We start from the raw sequence: 18152 nt of genomic DNA, 5'->3' as shown, positions 1-18152 counted from the left end.
AGGGAGGCAACTGGCTGAATGACAGGCCCCTTCTGCCAAGGGAGAGCTTAAACTTCCAGGAAAACCAGCCTTCTCTCTCAGGGCACCTGCTTTCCCCTCTAGGCATCCAACAGGCAGTTGCAGGGGCTGCTGGGGGGGGAGGGGCCAAGACAGGGGCGGAACTCCAGAGCGCGGAGAAAAGAGGAAGGGAAGAACTGATAAACCAAGCTTTGACGAAATAAGTCAAGGAAGGCCAATGCCATTGAACATATATTTATTGAAATCTACTCGATGCAAGGCACTGTGCTAGATCTGGAAGGGGAATCAGACATGAAGGGTCACCCCTGTCTTCTAAGAGCTCACAATCTAATGGGTTGGGGAGGGTGGGGAGGGAGAAGCTCTAGTGCAAAGCTGATTATAGTAAGTGCCATAAAACAGACAAGTTAAGGAGACTGGGGAGGAATGAGAAAATAGTGCCAACAACCAAAATACAAGCTGGGGCAGGACACAGCTGTTCTCAGATCTGCAAGTAATGCTGAAGGCCATTTTTGCTTAAGGAGACCATTTCTACTCTTGAAAATAAACACCCAACTGATGCAATGAGAACTACACAACGTAAGTATACTAGTCATACAGAAGTTAGCACTTCCCCAATCTGACGGGTTTGCTACAAGTAGCGAGACACTTCCAAAATAAAGAACAGGGTGGGCGGTGACTTAAGCTCATTTCCTGGGGCAAACATGGGGTCAGTACAGGAACAGTGCCCAGACAGAAAAGCATTGGTCAAACTCACTGAGACTAGGAGGCATAGATTTGCACCCACCCTAGCAAACAGAATACAGTAGCACATTTAAAACAGGTGTTTACGACAGTCGGGTGGGCCTTGGGCCAGGAACGAGGGCCAGGTAGGACATGAGGAAAGCGAGCCGTCTTATTCTTCTCAGGAAGCAGCCACACGGGACAATGCAATTGCTCTTGACAGACTGCAAAAAGCAGAGACCCACTCAAGCTGGCCTAGGTCAAGGGAGTCTACGGCAGGGACACAAGTGGACCGGTGAGGGCAGTTGCCAGAGATCCCGGAAGGTAACCCAGTCAGGCCTCCCTTGCGGTGCTGGGGTTGAGGCTGCTCTGGGGGTGCCCAGCCGGAGCCCATAGATCTTCAAGCTGGTGCTGCCCATGGGGACAACTCCTCTAAATCCCAGGTGGCTCCCTCTTTCTTCCAGCACCAGCTAGAAACTTCTCTCTCAGTTTCCTTGTTTGTACTTCCCAGTTGGAGAACCTGAAAGGTCTGGTCCACGTCTCCAGCGCTGTGGACCGGTTGCTGCCTTTGAGTCAGGTGCTCAGTTCTGGTTGAATTAATGTGGCCTAGACGGGGTGGGGGCCACATGGCGCACAATGGGGCTGGAGCCCCAGGCACGTGGAATGCAACCCCACGCGAGAGAGACTGACGCCCACCGTAACCGGGTGGGGCTCAGTCTGGAATGACACAACTAATGGGTATGACACAACTAATCCACACGGTTAATCTTATTTAGCAGCAAAAGTGGTAAACAGTTACCAGCAAGTATTCAAAACTCTAATAAAAGCCATGGAGGGTTTCTTTCAGAATATAAGAAAAGGGCCTATTTCGAAGGAGAGCCAGCATTCTGTATAACCCACCTGCTCTCCATTTGCCTTGCAAAAGGAATACGTGTGATTAGAAAGAAAAATGAAATGAGGTAGATACACAAATGCATAGACAAGCACACACGACAGCAAGTCTGATCACGTTTTGCAGCTGACGTTAGCAGTAGACCTAGAGAGTCCAAGGAAATCCACCCCCCAGGGACCAGAGGCAAACACTTGAACTCGGTGCAACTACAGGACGCACATTAAAGCCACAGAGAGAGCACGGACTTCACCTGCAAACAGAGTGATGGAAAAGACGTGTTCACTCTGGCAGACGGCCTGTTCAAGAGGAAATCATAGAACCAAGAGTGGAACAAGGGAAAGGAGGGCATGACGGGACGCCAAGATGCCATGCCCTGGCTGGGGACAAGTGCAGCGGTGACGGCGACGCTAAGTTCTGAGTTAATACTGCATCTGGATCCTTCATAAAACCCGGGCAAGACATGGCAAGGTACTTCCAGGTTAAGGTGCCAGACTTGCCCCACCGTGGGCGCCAACACGCCTTTTACCAAATAACAGGTGTAGCAAATACGTCATAACAGCTTGAAAAGAGAAAACTCATGAGAGAAGGAAGCAGTGATTTCACACACAGATTCACGACTACTGCAAGAACTGAGGCCCCCAGAGCAGAAAGAATCACTACGCAACAAGTGCCGTCAGCTTCTCTCCAGCCCGGGGGTCAGGATGGAGACGTCACAGAGAGCCACTGGCATGGCCTGGGGGCCATTCCAGAGTACCTTCTGGCTAAGGTCACAAGGGTCACTGTGGGACCCTGCTTCCCAGCCTCTACCCCAGGCACAGCTGCTGGGAAGTCACACTACAGCCCCGGCGAGGCCAGCTTCTACCTGTGGGCTCTGCGGGCCACTGGAGGAGCCGGGTTCCTGGCCAGCCCTTGCTTCTGAAAGTGACAGGCCAGCCCCAGGATGACCAACTTCTACTTTTATGCCACGTGGGCCGTCGTCAGAAGGGCATCGTTGCCCTCCAAACCCTTGTTGTACTGCCCCTCCTGGGCAAGGCTGTTACGAGTCACAGCCCAGGCCTGGTGTGGCCATGAGTGGGGCACGGTTCGTCTCCGAGCCTTTGCTCTGTCGCCCCTCTTAGGTGTGGCTGCAGGAGGTGACGTCAGAACACATGGGTGAATTTCCCCCTAGTTGCGAAAAGCAGAAGCCACTAAACCGACCTCTTTCTAGTTCCAGAACCACTCGCTAGGAGGATGCCATCCACGTGACAGTGTCAGGCGGGTAAGTCTTCTTGTTTTAGATGTCTCTTGGGTGGATCGGCTGCTTAGGCACTAAATCCACGCTCAGCATGGCCAAGGCTCCCAGGAGCTGGAAGGTTGGCCAGCTGCTGCCAAGACCAAGTTCGGACCACCCCGTTGATCTAGGTGAGGCCCAGCCCTGCTGCCGAAGGTCAGGGCTACGCTGAGGAACAGTCAGAGTGTTCTGGCCCATCCGAGATGGAAATTCCTCTTGAGTGCCTGAGTGGCCGGGTTGGATAGTCAAGTACCGCCCACAGACATGCAGAGTCTGCATCTTGGATGAGGAGTGAGCCTGTGTCTCCGGCCCATTTCCATCCAGCCTGCCCACCTGGAGCATCCACCTTTTGGTGGGGCAGGGTTTTCAACTTTTCGTTTGTAATTCAAATTCTAGAAGAAAATGTCATCATCTCTAACTACTGAAGCAATGGAAGTTAAGACTTAACTGACAACAGTGAATGTTTGGATACGTAAAAATCAAAAGCTTGCACAACAAAAATGTAATACAACTGCTACAAAGAGCAAAGCAATAAAACTGGAAAAGAGATCATCACAATCGATACAGAAAGAACTGCTGTATAAAGTCAATATATCCAAAGGTAACTTGGTAACTGGTCGAAGGAGATAAACGTACCCTGCATGCACGGAAACGGAAACAGTATTTTAAGTCATCACGTGAGAGAAAGAAGATGAGACTAGGAGTCAGGAGGCCTGGGTCCATCCTCAGTTTGGGTACTAATGAGTCACAGAACAACAGCGATAGCCACGGTGATGATGGCAGATGACTTCACTGAGTGTGAACCTCCACGCCAGGCACGGCACCGCAGTCGCTGCGATAACCTTAGGAGGTAGTCCTGCGATCATCCCCATTTTACAGAGGTGGAAGCAGAGGATTGGAGAAGTACCATCTAGGCCCCATATGCGAGGCTATCGTTCCCGAAAGGAAGGCGTCACCTTACACGCTAGTCTTCAGCTAGTTTTGGATATGCCTGGGAGTCACCAGATTGAATTGGTTTAAGAAAAAAAGGACACAAAAGAAATTTAACTCAGATTTAGTACTTCTTCTTAAGAGTATGACCTCACAATGGCAAGTCTTCGATGCTTTAAAAAAGCCTTTTAAAGGTCATTAAAAAAAAAGGAAAACCTTAAGTGGTTGCATTGTACAGCTACAGAATAAATTAAAAAACGACAGCAATCATTCTAATGTTACATGAACCTGTACTTATGGCTTGGGAGGCGGTTTCTAGTGAGACCCTTGTGCAGGGACTGTCACAGTGCTATGTGGCACATAGCTCGGATGGATGGAAGTCATTGGATGTGTGCTTTGAAAATGATGACTCCAAAGGGCCTCTGGGGTTGGTGAAGACGGTGAGGTTAGAAATGCATACGAGGAATCAGGATAAAATGATCTCATGGAGTGGAGCTAGGGAGAAAAGGAATCTTTTCTAAATTAATATATTATTCTATATGATATGTGATTTACAATATGTATGTAGAACTAAATTAATAAATTAAATATTATAAGACATTTGATTATTCTATTTACAACCCTAAAAATTTATAAATTCAAGTAGGCCAAAAAAGTTTGGGGCGATCGATCTCGGCTTCCTTGAAGGGGGAGCTTGCAGGAGAGGACCAAGCATCCCGAGCTCCACCCCCACGTCCGGGTTTCTCTTCTCTCGTTCTCCAATTCAAGGCCTGTGCATTTAAATACCTCGAAGGTACTCGATTCCAGCTGAACCAGCCAAAACTCAATCAAAATGGTAGAAGCTACTCTCGATAGGCAAGATGGGAAACACAAACACTTATAAATTGCTGGTGGCAGTATAAATTGGTTTCAACCTTTCTGAAGAGAAAATATATAAGCGCTACAAAACTGTTCATCTCCTTTGACTCTGCCCTCCCCCTCTAGGGCCCCGGGCCCCGAGGGAATCCGCTGCCGGCCACGGGGCCGCGGGCCTCCCCTACTCGCGGTGGGCTGGCTGATGCTCCTGCAGCGCTGACCGCCGCTTGAACACGCGGCCACACTCGCTGCGCTCGCAGCGTCTTGCTCCGCTGTGGGTCCTCCGATGGCGACTCAGGCCGGAGCTCCGGCGGAAGGCCTTCCCGCATTTGTCGCACTCGTAGGGTTTCAGTCCGCTGTGGATGCGCCGGTGTTTGATCAGGTCGGAGGGCCCCCGGAAGGCCTTGCCGCAGTCGCCACACGCGTAGGGCCGCTCCCCGGTGTGGATGCGCTGGTGCTCCAGGAGGCTGGAGCTCTGCCGGAAGGCCTTCCCGCACTGGCTGCACTCATACGGCTTCTCGCCCGTGTGGATCCGCCGATGCTTGGTGAGCTCTGAGCTCCTCCGGAAGAGCTTGCCGCAGTGGGGGCAGCCGTAGGGCTTGGCCCCGCTGTGGATGCGCTGGTGCTCGGCCAGGCCGTTGACCCCTCGGAAGGACTTGCCGCAGTCGTCGCAGTCGAAGGGCAGGTGGCCGGTGTGCATCCGCTGGTGCTTGAGAAACTCCTGGCGATCCAGGAAATCCCTGCTGCACGTCTTGCAGGCAAAGGGTTTCTCCGAAGTGTGCAGCTTCTGATGGCGAAAGAGGTGGGTGTTGACTTTGAAGGAGCGGCCGCATTCCTCGCAATCAAAGGGCTTCTCGCGGCTGTGGACGCGCAGATGCTGACTGAGGCCCGCGTTCTTCTTGAACCTTTTCCCGCATTCTTCACACTCGAAGGGCTTCGCCTCCCTCTCCATTGGCTCCCTCTGCTCCACGGCCTCGTCAAGGGCCCGGCTGGGGCCCGGCCGGGGCTCTGCCGCCACGTGGCTCTTCCGGTGCTCGTTGAACTCAGACACCCCGCGAAAAGCCTGCCCGCAATCGCCGCACGCCCAGCCCTTTTCCTCACTGTGAATTCGCTGGTGCTGCACGAGGAGGACCTTAAGCCGAAAGGCATCCCCACACTCTTTACATGCAAAATGATGTTCTACAGGTAGATTCTGGGGGCTCCCTCCCCTCCCCTCAGAGTCCCCGTTCTGTTTGACCTCAGGGCTGTGCTCGCTGGCCGTCGGGGAGCTCGTGGATGCCATCTCCTGTGACCGGGCGACTTCACCCATCCTCGGCGGCTGGGTCACCCAGATGCTTTCTGAAATGAAAACCACAAGACACTGCACTCTGCCGAGGCGGAAGGAAGGAGGTTACTCTCCTTTGTCAACAATCACTTTCCTCCTGAGACAGCTGCCGAGCATCGGGCCTGGGGGCCACTGGGGCAGGATGGTGGCTCCCCACCCAGCTGGAAACAAGCGCGGGAGATGGAAGGGGCATAAGGGCCCGATTGCTGGATGCTCCCTGTCAAGGTGATTGAGGGGCAGGCACGCCACTCCCACCCCAAGGGCTCACCTGGGCCTCCCCAGTGATGCCCTGACATTTCTTCAGGTTTCTTTTCTACTCACCTGAATGCTCAGCTCGGTCCACGCGAGGGGATGGGTCTGACTTGCACCAGGTGAGAGACCAAGTCGGGATTCAAAACAGGAACTCCTGCTTGCGGAAAAGGAAACAAGCTATGGCAGCATCCAGAGATGACATCAGGATCGAGTAGGAATGGCTCAGGGCCTCTGAAGGGGAGAGCCTTTCAATCCCCAAAGGCTGGGTTGGCTGTTCCCTTAGGCAAGTCATTCCTCCATTTAAAACGCCTTTCCCAACAGTCGGCTCCTTCCAGGGGCTGTGGATGAAGCAAGCTCCGGGCCCATCTGGGTACCAGTTTGTCTTCCTGAGGAGCTGATCCTCCCTTTCCCCCGTCCGCCCTCCTCAAGGTCTGCACATTGAACTTGGGGCTCTTCCACAACTGTCAAAGCTGACCCCTGGCAGTCTCTCCTCCGAAGAAGCCTCCCCACCTCCCCACGTGCAGCCCCTGATGGCGCAAAGGAGCTTGCTACGTCAACCTCTCTCAACGGTAAACTACAGCAAAGTTGCCATGAAATTTATATAACTTGTGGGTTAAAAAAGTATTTAATTAGGTGGCATAGGAAGGGTGGGAGGGAGGGAGATGCAAGAGGGAAGAGATATGGGAACATACGTATATGTATAGTTGATTCACTTTGTTATAAAGCAGAAACTAACACACCATTGTAAAGCAATTATACTCCAATAAAGATGTAAAAAAAAGTATTTAATGATAGTGGCTAGTTTGTTCTAATTTCTTTCCCAATGAAAGACTGAGGGGGCTTCTTTCCACGCCATTAGGAGTTGGGAGGAACACCTGCTACTTTGAGATGTCGGGTGTAGCAGACCCTCTGTATTTCCTCACAGCCCATTCCCAGGGAGCATAAGCCCCTGGAAGGTGAGCTTGTGTAATGCTATGCCAGGTGCCCCTTATCCTACTCCCAGCTTCGTAGGACCATGAAGCTGGTGGCAAAGCTTGTGGAAGGGCTGGGGGCATCCTTACCCACAGAGGTCACATTCCTTCAATATGCCGGTGTCCTCTGCTCAGGATCTAGCCTCAGCCACTCCCTTTGAGGAGGTACTGTGCCACGTCACCAAATGTCACCGGATCCTGAAAGAATTCCCAGGGATAATCTGTCCTTCCATCCACTCTAGAATGAGGCAAGGGCAGTGCCACTAACCCCAGGGACGAGAGGTGAGAGTCTGAAGTGAGCGTGCATTGCTAACATGGAAATATAACTACAAGCCTCAAGAAGTGCTAGAAAGAGAACCTGACCACGTACCAAGAGACCTGGCTCCCACTGTCCTCCCAAGGGACTTCAGTTCAATCACTTTCCTGGATTGAAACGCAGCTCCCCCATCAGTACGATGGGAATTACAAGCCCAGCAGGCAACCATTCCTTGGCAGACTCCGGGGAGAGAAGCAGAGAGAGGGAGGGAAGGCAGCAGCTGGGGCAAGAGGCAGAGTCCAAGGCCAGAATCAGGGAGCAGTGACAGATTCCCAAGCCAGACTGAAGGAAGCACAGCTCACCTGGGCCTCCAGCACCCCAAGGGGGCCTGCCAGGACTTGCTTTCCCAGGAAGCCATCTTGTGGAAGGGCAAGACCCTGTGGGGCAGGCAGAGCTAAGGAAAGTGAAAAGAGCCGTGAGTGACAGCAGCCCTGCCTCTGGGTCCCGTGGGATGAGACTGGTGATTTCCTTTTCCCCTGTTTTAAATTTTCTTGAGTCTTCTCTTGCACAGAGGCTGAATGACAAGCCAGAGCACGGATATACCTAACAAAATGCATCCCAAACAGTGGGGAAAGTGGGCTGGCAGAGAACTGATACAGGCAGGCCAGAGGGAACCCGCACAAGACAAATGAATGTTAGCCCAGGCACAGGCAGGAGAAGACAGACTCAGACCAAGAGCCAGTGGCAGGGAGACTGGCTCTCAGAGACAGGTCGGCCACAGGCCTCCTAGCAGTAGGCCTTGTAGAGTTCAATGCTCACACTGCACAGGAAGGAAGCATCCCCAAAAGAACATCAGAAGAAATAACTAGGAAGTGAGAGATCCTTCTCAACTTTGTAGGGGCAACAAAAAACCAGACTGGGCTACTGGAGGGAAGAGACATAACAGAGCAGGAGTCAGGGCTTCCTGACTAGCAGTAAGGCCCTCTAAAGGCCACACTCCACCCCACCGAAACAGTTCACCAGGTGACAGCTTGCAGACAGGAATGTTTCTGTGATATATTTGACAAAATGAAAAGTTGAACAAAATACCTGGAAAAAGACACCTCCAAAAAAAACAAAAGATCTTCAAAGACTAAGTTGCTAAATAAAGGATCTGAACCACATGTGTAAGTTGCCTTTGTCTTTTGGATCCCACCACAGGTGCGCATGCATCGCAGGCCTCCCACTTCAGTGAGTTCACAGAAACAGGCACACAGTTTCTATTCTGATGTCAGGTCAATTCGGTTCACGGTTATATGAAAAGGAAGCATTTTTACACTAGCTCAAGGAGTACAGAGCCCAGATACTCCAGAAATACTTTTACATAAAATTAGATGTTATATTAAAAGGGTTGGACAGAGACTTCCATTTCTGGCCATGATGGAGTAACAAGGAACAGATTTAATGTCGTGCCATAAATAAGTAGAAAACTGGACAAAATAGATGTGAAACAACAGTGTTTAGATATTGGACAGCAGGCAGCACAGGACCATGATCCTTGAGAATTGGACAGCAGGCAGCACAGGACCATGATCCTTGAGAGAAGAGAGACAAATGAGGTGAGCTTTATCAGCAGCCCAGACCTCTTCCTGGAGGCAATTTCCAGATTGAGAGTATAGGGAAGGGGACCCCAAGCAGAGCTTGGTGGCTTTATTATCAACACAGACCAGCGTTCAGGGAAGCTGAGGCAGAACAGAGTTCCAGAAAGGAGGGAGCTATACAGAAAAAAAGAGCTCCAAAAAATCTGTACAAGGCTCCCCTTTAGTCTTTCTTAACTACTAAGCCATGCATGCATAGGGTGAAACTCCCAAAGACTAGGAAAAGAATGACCAGGAAGCTGTAAGTTCAACAATTCCTAGGACACACAAAGGTAGGGAGATGTTCAGGGTCTAACCAACCAGAGCAGGGAGTCCTCAGTGATCACGTGGGGTAGTCAGTAGAGAATCAGAGGGGCCATACCTTAGTAGTAGGACTGATCTATTCCCTGGAGCCACAGCTACCCTGGATCTGCTCTAGAAAAACTTGAAAGTAGGCCTTGAAGGGATGAAACTATTCCACAAATAACTACCTCCCAAAACAAAGTCCAACAATTTTCACAATGAAACAACAAAATCCAGACACTCAACAACATAATCTCTACAATGTTCAACATCCAATAAAAAATTAAGTAAATGTCAAGAAGCAGGAAAATGTGACTCATGGAAAGGAAAATAATGTCAATAGAAACACTCAGAAATGATCACTGACGGAACTCACAGGCAAGGATAACAGCTAGTTTAACAATGTATAAGTATTTAAAGAAAAACAGGAACATAATGAAAGAAATGGATGGTATAAACAAGAACCAAATGGGACTTACTGAGGTAAAAACTGTAATATTTAAAATGAAAATTTCATTGGATGTGATTAACAGCAGATTAGACACAGCCCTCTCCTCCCTAAAAAATTAGAAAATTTGAAGACACAGCAATAGAAATTATCCCAAATTTAGATCAGAAAGAAAAACATATTTGAAAAACAGAGTCTCAGTGACTTGAGGATAACAGAAAGTGGTCTAACGCATATGTAACTGGAATCTGAGAAGATGAGGAAAAGGAGGAGGGGGATAAAAGTATTATTGAAGAAATAATGGTTAAAATGTATTGTTTTCTAAATTTGATGAAACCTAGATCCAAGAAGCCCAATTACCCCCTAGCAAGTCTAAACAAACAAACAAAAAACAAAACGAAAAAAAAAACCCAACAACCCCACACATGTACACTAAGACACATCATAATCATATTGCTGAAAACTAGTGATAAAGAGAAAATCTTAAAGCAGCCAGAGGGAAAAAAAGATGTTGTATACAGAGGAGCAAAGATAAGAATAGCTGCTAACTTCTTATGAGAAAATGTGCAAGCCAGAAAACAACTGAATGACATTTTTAAAGTGCTAAAGGAAAAAAAAAAAACATGTCAACCGAGACTTCTATATTCAGGGAAAGTATCCTTCAAAACTAAAGGCAAAATAAAAACTTTTTTAGACAGAGAAAAGCTGAAAGAATCTGTTACCAGCAGACCTGTACTACAAGATATATTAAAGAAAGTTCTTCAGGTGAAGGGAAATGATACCAGATGGAAACTTGGATCACAAAGGAATGAAGAATATCAAGAATGTAAATATGTGCAGAAATATAAACACTTTTACCTCCTCTCATTTTTAAATCTTTAAGAGATAACTGAACATTTAAAGCAAAAATAATAAGGTAGTGCAGGGTTTATAACATATGTAGAAATAAAATGTACAACTGTGTGCTTTACAAAGCCCTCCAAGACTCTGATGCATGCCAGTAGTGGAAATAAAATACAGTTCTAAAAAATAATCCAAAAGAAGAAAGGTAAAAAACACAAAGGAAAAAGAACATATGGGGCAAATGGAAATAAATACCAAGAGGCAAATTTAAACACAACCATATGGATAGTTAAATTAAATATAAATGGACTAAACACACCAGTTAATAGGCAGAGATCATCAGATTGTATTTTTTTTTTAAAAAATGAGACTCAACTATATGCTGTCAACAAGAAACTTTAAATATAAAGAGTTTAAATGTAAAGACAGAGATAGGTTAAAAGTAAAAGGATGGAAAACAATATACTATAACCAACAGGAAGAGTCTCAATAACCCCAACGTCATAAAAACATGAGGGAGACCTTTCTGAGGAATCCTACAACTCAGAGCAGGAAGAAAACTGGAAAGCTTAAGTATAAAATCAATTGGTGGTAAGAGACAAGAAAAAAAACAGAAAACATTTAAAAAGTAAATGAAAATGAAAAAAAAATCAACAGGTGGCCAATGCAGAATGACACACAGCAGATTACAAAAATTTGAATCCTCCTTCAAAGAAGATTATAGACAGACAGTAACTGTTTATTAAAAAAATCCAAAGAGGGTAGGAGAAGGGAAGAGAACGGTATATATTTATGCTTTAGGAGAAAAAAGGAATAAACTGAGAGTGACTCACAGTGAATGTGCACATCGAGACTGCAGTGTGCACCACCCTGGGGTAGAGTCCAGGTCTAGAAAGGTCTTCTGCTTTCTGTTTCTGTAACGAATTTTTAGTAACCAAACTGCATTTCTTTGGTAATCAGAAAGGAACAACAATTTTAAAAGATTTCAGTTGACTCTGGATAAGAAAGACGCTCAGCATGCGAGAGGACGGGGCTAATGCCAAGGAGGCAACAGGGAACTGCCCCTGAAGCTGGGCAACATCCCGAGGTGCCCACACAGGTAAGGCAGGCACAGAGGACCGGGGCTGGCAGGAATATGTGGGCAGTCCTAGAAAGCTTAGAGGCAGGTCCATGAGGTTGTCACTTCCTGGGATCATCCCCCCAGGCTATCAGAACCATGACAGGTGTGAGCAGAAGGCCTTCTTTAGCCCCAGTGTCCACGGAAACTCTATTTCCATCTTTAAGTAGCTGGCAGCACAGGTGCTCCCCAGTGTGTGAGGGAAGCCCCAGGTGCCCAGCGGCCAAGCCCTCTGCATCCCACTGTCACCTAGGCAGGGCACCCTCGGAGCAGTTGGATTCTTCCTGTTATACATTTGACGTCTGGTTTGACTTTGGCTTCCAATACAAAATGAAATGGTCATAGATTACTTATACAATTCATTCTAAAAAATTCGCTTCCAATTGACATTGAGGTTTTGTTGCCGAGCAGAATGGAGAGGAGAACATCTCACCTTCACCTCCTGAGGAAGGTGGTCCGTTACAAGCCTCATCTCACCACCCTCAGGCCAGAGACCTAAGGCCTTAACCCCCTCCAAGTCCCTGGCTGAGCCCACCAGACCCATATCCTGCACCCCATGTCTCAATCATTCCTTCCAGACCCTCGGCCTTCATCCAGTCAGAGACATGCCAAGGCAATACCCCTGAGGGCCTCTGAACCTGCCTCAGGTGGCTCCTGCGAAGAATTCGGGCCTCATTCAAGTGTCACCTCCTCCAAATGACTTCGCTCTCCAGCCCCATCACGGTTTACTTATAACACTTTTCACTACCTAAAACGTATCCTCCGAAATTGCTTGTTTTTACCTGATTCTCCCCGGGGGAAATGTCACCTGTGACAGGACAGGGCGCTTCTCTTTCTTGGTCACCCCCGAACCCCCAGCATCTGCAGCAGCTCCTAACACTCAGCGGGCGTGTGAGAACCTGTGGGGGGAGGGGTGTGTCAAATGCATCGAACTTCCATTAACGGAGCACCTACTATGCGTCTGGCGCTGTGCTTCTCCCTTCACATAATGTAACTATGGCCACCTATAGTCATTCCCGCCTCCATTTGACAGAGAAGGAAGACACGCATCTGAGAGGTGAACTAACTTGCCTAAGGTCCAGCTCCCAAGATTTGAGACATTTCAAACCACACCAGAAAAGAGAGAAGTAATATGCCACCAGGTAATATCTAACACCAGGCCTTATCCAAAGGCCAGGCAGCCACTGAGTGTCCTTGAAGCCTAATGGTGCGTACGGGTTTAGGGGACTGGCTTTAAATCCTCCCATGAACATGCCATCACAGACCCTCCCTGCGCAATAGTTACACATGTCATTCTCTCTCTCACTCACAGTCTTTCCAAGCCACCCATGTTTAATTGAGCAGGTCCTCCCAAAGTGTTCCCATTTAATCGAGCGGATCCCACCAAAGTGTTTTCACTTAATTGGCATGATTAACTGTCGAAGTCCTGGAGCCGCAACCCCCAAGTGAGTTGTTAATTATCCTTTAATTCCTGTGTAGCAACAGGACTGGCCCTTCCTGTACCAGGCTCGCCCAGGGGACTTAACCCAAGTGCACTTCAGATCACTACCCACAGTGACAGAACCCATGGACACACAGAGAACATTTCGAAGGTGCTCATAAAAACGGGAGGGAAAAAGTGAGCCCTGCTTTCACAAAAGGAAGCTAAACTCTGCACAATGAACAAGGTATATCGGGTAAAAGCTTTATGAGACGCAAAGGAAGATCATTAAAAAAGATAATACACATTAATCCCACTGCAGTTAAAAGTAAAGTCATCATCAATCCTGAAAACAATCTGATAATTCAGAAGCCGGATTGCCCAACTGCTCCACTTGAAAATGGTGGAACTAATCTGGAAAAGAAACTTCACTGTGACAAAAGTGACACATACAGGTGTCTACTGCCTTCCAAAAGTGGACCTTGGGAGATCAAGGTCAAAGCAATTCCAGGCACAATATGAAAACCACTGTAGTGCACCCGATGGATACAGAGGGTGATCCTGACCTTGCATGTGAGGTACTTTCGCTCACCACGGAGAAGCATGCCCCGAATCTTGTAAGTGCACTTCTTCACCCAACCGGTAGAAAGACTATGGGAAAACCAATCTCTGCCTCTGAATATAAATATTATCTTCCTTCTTTAAGTGGGATCTGAAGTATATAGTCTAACGACTATATGCTCCCAGAGAGTGAAGGCCCTATCAAAGTTGACTGCGGATTCCACTCTGGACCTAGCCAAGTGCCACAGACACTGCAGCTGCTTCACAGACACGTTTCTGAAAAATCATGCTTCCTAAAACGTGAGAGTTCATGTGAGTGAACAAATGTTCCTGAAATGTGCTTTAGATGGCAATGTAAATTTTAACCAACTTATTTAAATCCAATTTTCCATATTGAATCAGAAACATTGAGAACAAAACCAATCATTTCACTTTGACTTGAAAGAACAGAAGTTAACAGCTGAACCCAGTGGAGACAAAAGCCAACAGTTGTCACAAAAAAATAGTGAATAATTAGGTGTATTCTGGTCACCTTTGAGCTCGGGACCCCTCCTTAGGATGTCTCGCTACTAGGAAAGTTCACTTCTGAGCCTAAAAGATCAGTGTTAGACTAATTCCATGGCACAAGTAGCCAAACAACCTCCTCAGCAGGTGCCATCCTTCCCTGGGCAGCGGGGGCAGGGGAGAGGGAGCAAGGCCACCCAAACTAGATCAATCTGGCAGCTTCCAGAAACTTCAAAGGGGTGCCAGAAACACCTGGACTCCCTGGAGCATCTAGATAAGGACCTGAAACGGAATGTCCTCAGGCCCCAGAAGACAACAGGTGTCTCATGGTGTTCATTTCAGTTCTGGGCCAGAGCAAAAATGCCCTGGAGGGAATCTTTATAGGTCACACGAGAGACTGCACTCTCGATCATCTAATTCAGATGGGTGCCTTCAGCTCCCTCTCCCACCCCTAACCCTAACCCTAAATCATCCTATTAATTACCTAGATTCAAAATTCTCCTTACTGGATATCTGTTCTCTCTTGAGTTGTGTTGTTTGGATCGAGAGAACTATCTCTGGGCAAAGACGGTTCAACGACACTGGCGTATATAAAAATATAAGTGCTTCCAGAGTCGAAAACAATACTTCTCACCATCTTGCGTCCCCGTGGGGTCTTCTAACAGCGTGGCCAGCTTTAAGGCCAGCAGACATGGTCTATAAACATCCAGACTTGCCCCAAAGAGAGATGCAGGGATGGCATCATGTCTCAGAACAATTCTGAGCGATTAGTCAGGCAGGTAAGATCCCACCTGTTGGACTGAAATAATTTGGGGGGACAGAAGCAGACTTGGGTACTCCTTCCGGGAACATGTCCTTTTGGGTCATGAGTGCTCACCCAAAGGACAGGCTGTGAGACTGAACACACTGCTGAGACCCCGATCCACCTGAGTCAGGCAAGCCTGGGATCCTAAGCCGAGCCCCTGGGCTGGAGCTGGGCTTAGCCTTCAGCAGCTCTCAACCCGTCCCGCCAGGATGTGGCTGCAAAGGCCCCATTTGGGCCCACCCTGTGCTGTGCAAATGCACTGCTACTAGAAGTGAATCCTAAAGGGCCAAAAGAGAGGGTGTTTCACCAGGAAAGCCTGTTTCTCTTGGGATGTTTGTGTCTGTGTGTGCCTTTTTCTGTGTGCGTGGGTGGGAGGCATCTGTCTCCGTCTTCCCCGTTTTCCTGTCTCTCTGCCTGGGCACCTGTCTCTCTCTGTTTAGGTTTCCATTTTCTTTGCCTTCTATAAAAAGCCAGAAGGTAGACCAGAAGGGGATTTTGTAGTGTTTGTTGTACTTAATTGAGGGAAGGTTTATGTTCCCATTTCCCCAAGAAGACGCATGCTCTCTTACTGAAAATCAAAATAAATTTTAAGCATAGCTTCGTTTAAGTCACACTGCCCAGGATATGAACGATTCTAAACGGGGGTGGGGGAATGCTGTGCAAATCCCAAGGGGCCCTGGGCAGTTGGGGAGCCCAGGCAGGTTAGGGCCAGGGTTGGATGGGTGGGTTAGAACCCTGGCCTGGGGTTTCCTAAGAACTCAAGGGACAGAGTAGCTGGTGTAGGTGGGGATGAGAAATCTGCATTTTCAACCAGCACTCAGGAAACTGGGATGCTGATCTGTGCCTGGTTAGCACTGGGCCCGTCTAGAATCGGGAGGTTTCCTCACCTCCAGGGCTCATCAGACAGGACTCTGGCCCATGAGCCTCCTGAATGGGATCCCACTCTCTGTGCTGACTGTCAGATTTCTGGGAAGAGAATTCACAGTTTCTAGTTATTTTCTAAGGGGTCTCCTCACCCAAAGAAGGCTGAAAATCACTGTTCGATAGGATTCTAAATGTAGATCCTAAGACATTTGGGGGGAATGGATTGGACTGTGTCAGGCACTGTGCAAGCTGCTTCTACTTAAAGGCCCAGGGCAGGAGGGAGGATGGGGGATGGGGTGAGGCAGCATTAGTACCCAGAGGGGGTGCTGTTCTAGCAATCCCATCTGAAATCCTTTGGTAAAAGAAAAATGTCGGGTCTGAGGTTGAAGAGGAAATATTTCACTGACCAAGGAGACTGAAGGGGGCTGGTGGCCCCCAGCTGGGCCAACGTCGGCTGGAGGGTGTCAGTTGGAACAGGGTGGGACCTCCGGGAAGAGGGCCAGGATTCTGGCGGGGTTGGTGTTTGAAAGGGACCATGGGCTTCGGGCAGCAGGCGACTGTGTGTGGGGGAGGATGGAAAAAGACATGTAATTAATCACCCAAATATAGACTAGGGGAGGCAGCAAAGGAGTTTAAGGGGGGGGCACTGGAGCGGGTGATGGTGGCCCCAGAAGGGCGACAGAAAAAGCACCGTTCAGATCGAGGGCCTTGATCTCGTTTTCACCCAGCAAGGGCTGCCCCTCCCCCTCCTTCACAGCATTTGGGCTCTAGGCTGCCCCCCCATCCTCCCCGACAAGCTGACGCTCGACCCCCATCCAAAAGGAAAGGAGAGACTCCTCCAGCAGGAAGTCCCCAGTACACCTACCCCGCGTCTCCGACTGCTGTTCAGCCCCTCCCCCAGACTGGGGAAAAGCCCTTTAACACCCCCCAACGCCCCCTCCCACTTGGCCTCCTCTGCACTTGGGGTGGGGGCCCCCTCTTCCCATAGCGACCGGTTCCCATCCCTTAGCGTCACCCCAAAAGCAGCGTAGGCCTCAGCACGTCCAGCGATTCCCGCCCCTAACCGTCGCCCCCTGTCCGCCGCGGGAAGGCCTTCGGCCTCTTCGTACCCGCCATCCCGGACCCATCTCCCGCTCCACCTGGCCCCAGGGCCGCGCAGCTTCCCGCGGGAACAGAGACGTCCCCCAACAAAGCTTGGCCGCCCCCTGCCCCCCCACCGCACACTTTCTGGAACACTCACCCCAGTCCTGTACACTCTCCCGGGCCGTCCCCTGCACATCCTCCCGAGGCCCAAACGATCACCCGGGACCCGCACATTCATCCGCGACTCCCAGCACATCCTCTGGCGGCCCGCGCGCTCATCCCGGCCCCGCACACCCTCCCGGGCTCCGCACACCCTCCCGGGCTCCGCGCACATCCTCTTGTGGCCCGCACGCTCACCTCGGCCCAGCGGCTGCCAACGCGCGGTCCTCGGCGGAGCGGCGCTGGCGCGGCCCAGGCCCGGCGTGGCAGGAAGCGCCACGGAGCCGCCAGCACCCGGCTGAGCCCAGCAGCCCCACGGCGCGTTTCCGGAGCCGCGGGCGCCGCCGTGGGTAGTGGGAGAGCGAGGCCCCACCCTGGCTCCGGCCCCGCCCGGCCCGCCGGTCTCGATTGGCCCAGAGAGGGGGCGGGGGCTGGAAGGGGGCGTGGCCGAGCCCGGGGTGGGTGGGTCAGGCCAGACCCCAGGGGAGCTGCGCGGTGGGGCCAGGTGCTCGGGTGGAGGCGGGAGGAGTAAAATGAATGTACTAATGAATGAATGAATGAACTAGCGAATGAACCAACAAGCCCACGAGGGAGGGAACGAAGGAATGGAGAGGACCCCTCCCCCTTGGGCGCCTTTAGGACGGGAATATGGGTGGGGGGATGAGAACGGAGGGTGACGCAGAGCAAAGCCAGCCCCCACTGGAGGGGTCAAAGCGCCTCGCTCAGTCACGGAAGGTGTGAGCTCTCGCCGTGCCAGGCACTGAGAATACAGCTGTGAGCAAAACCAGGCTGCATCCCTGCCCTCAGGGGGCGCGTATTTGGCGCCCAAGAGCTCCTGTGAGTATGTGTTTGTGTGGGGGGGTGTGCGCGCGCGCGCGCCCGCGTGCTCGGGTAAAGGTGGAGGGGAAAGTCACTTGAGTTAATTTCAAAATGGCAGGTCA

The 18152-nt window shown here is 50.0% G+C and overlaps 1 protein-coding gene across 10 annotated transcripts; it reads right to left on the bottom strand.

Annotated features, from left to right (window-relative positions):
- Window positions 1-243: 243 nt before the first annotated feature.
- Window positions 244-17531, bottom strand: ZNF275 (zinc finger protein 275). 10 transcript variants are annotated; one of them, XM_032620412.1, is made up of 8 exons: window positions 17410-17531; window positions 16377-16526; window positions 12598-12714; window positions 11532-11612; window positions 7851-7942; window positions 7323-7430; window positions 6331-6415; window positions 244-6023 (listed from the first exon to the last, which is right to left on the bottom strand). In XM_032620412.1, exon 8 carries the CDS (start codon window positions 5992-5994, stop codon window positions 4867-4869), a length of 1128 nt encoding a protein of 375 aa, XP_032476303.1. In that variant the 5' UTR covers window positions 5995-6023; window positions 6331-6415; window positions 7323-7430; window positions 7851-7942; window positions 11532-11612; window positions 12598-12714; window positions 16377-16526; window positions 17410-17531; the 3' UTR covers window positions 244-4866. The 10 variants fall into 10 exon arrangements, with proteins under 10 accessions (XP_032476303.1, XP_032476304.1, XP_032476306.1 ...); XM_032620413.1 differs by having other exon boundaries at window positions 7851-7925; XM_032620415.1 differs by lacking the exon at window positions 7851-7942.
- Window positions 17532-18152: the final 621 nt, after the last annotated feature.

This window comes from Phocoena sinus, chromosome X, assembly GCF_008692025.1.
Source record: "Phocoena sinus isolate mPhoSin1 chromosome X, mPhoSin1.pri, whole genome shotgun sequence".
Classification (NCBI taxonomy): domain Eukaryota; kingdom Metazoa; phylum Chordata; class Mammalia; order Artiodactyla; family Phocoenidae; genus Phocoena; species Phocoena sinus.
The sequence above is the reverse complement of the archived record's forward strand: the minus strand, read 5'-3'. Positions and strand labels throughout refer to the sequence as shown.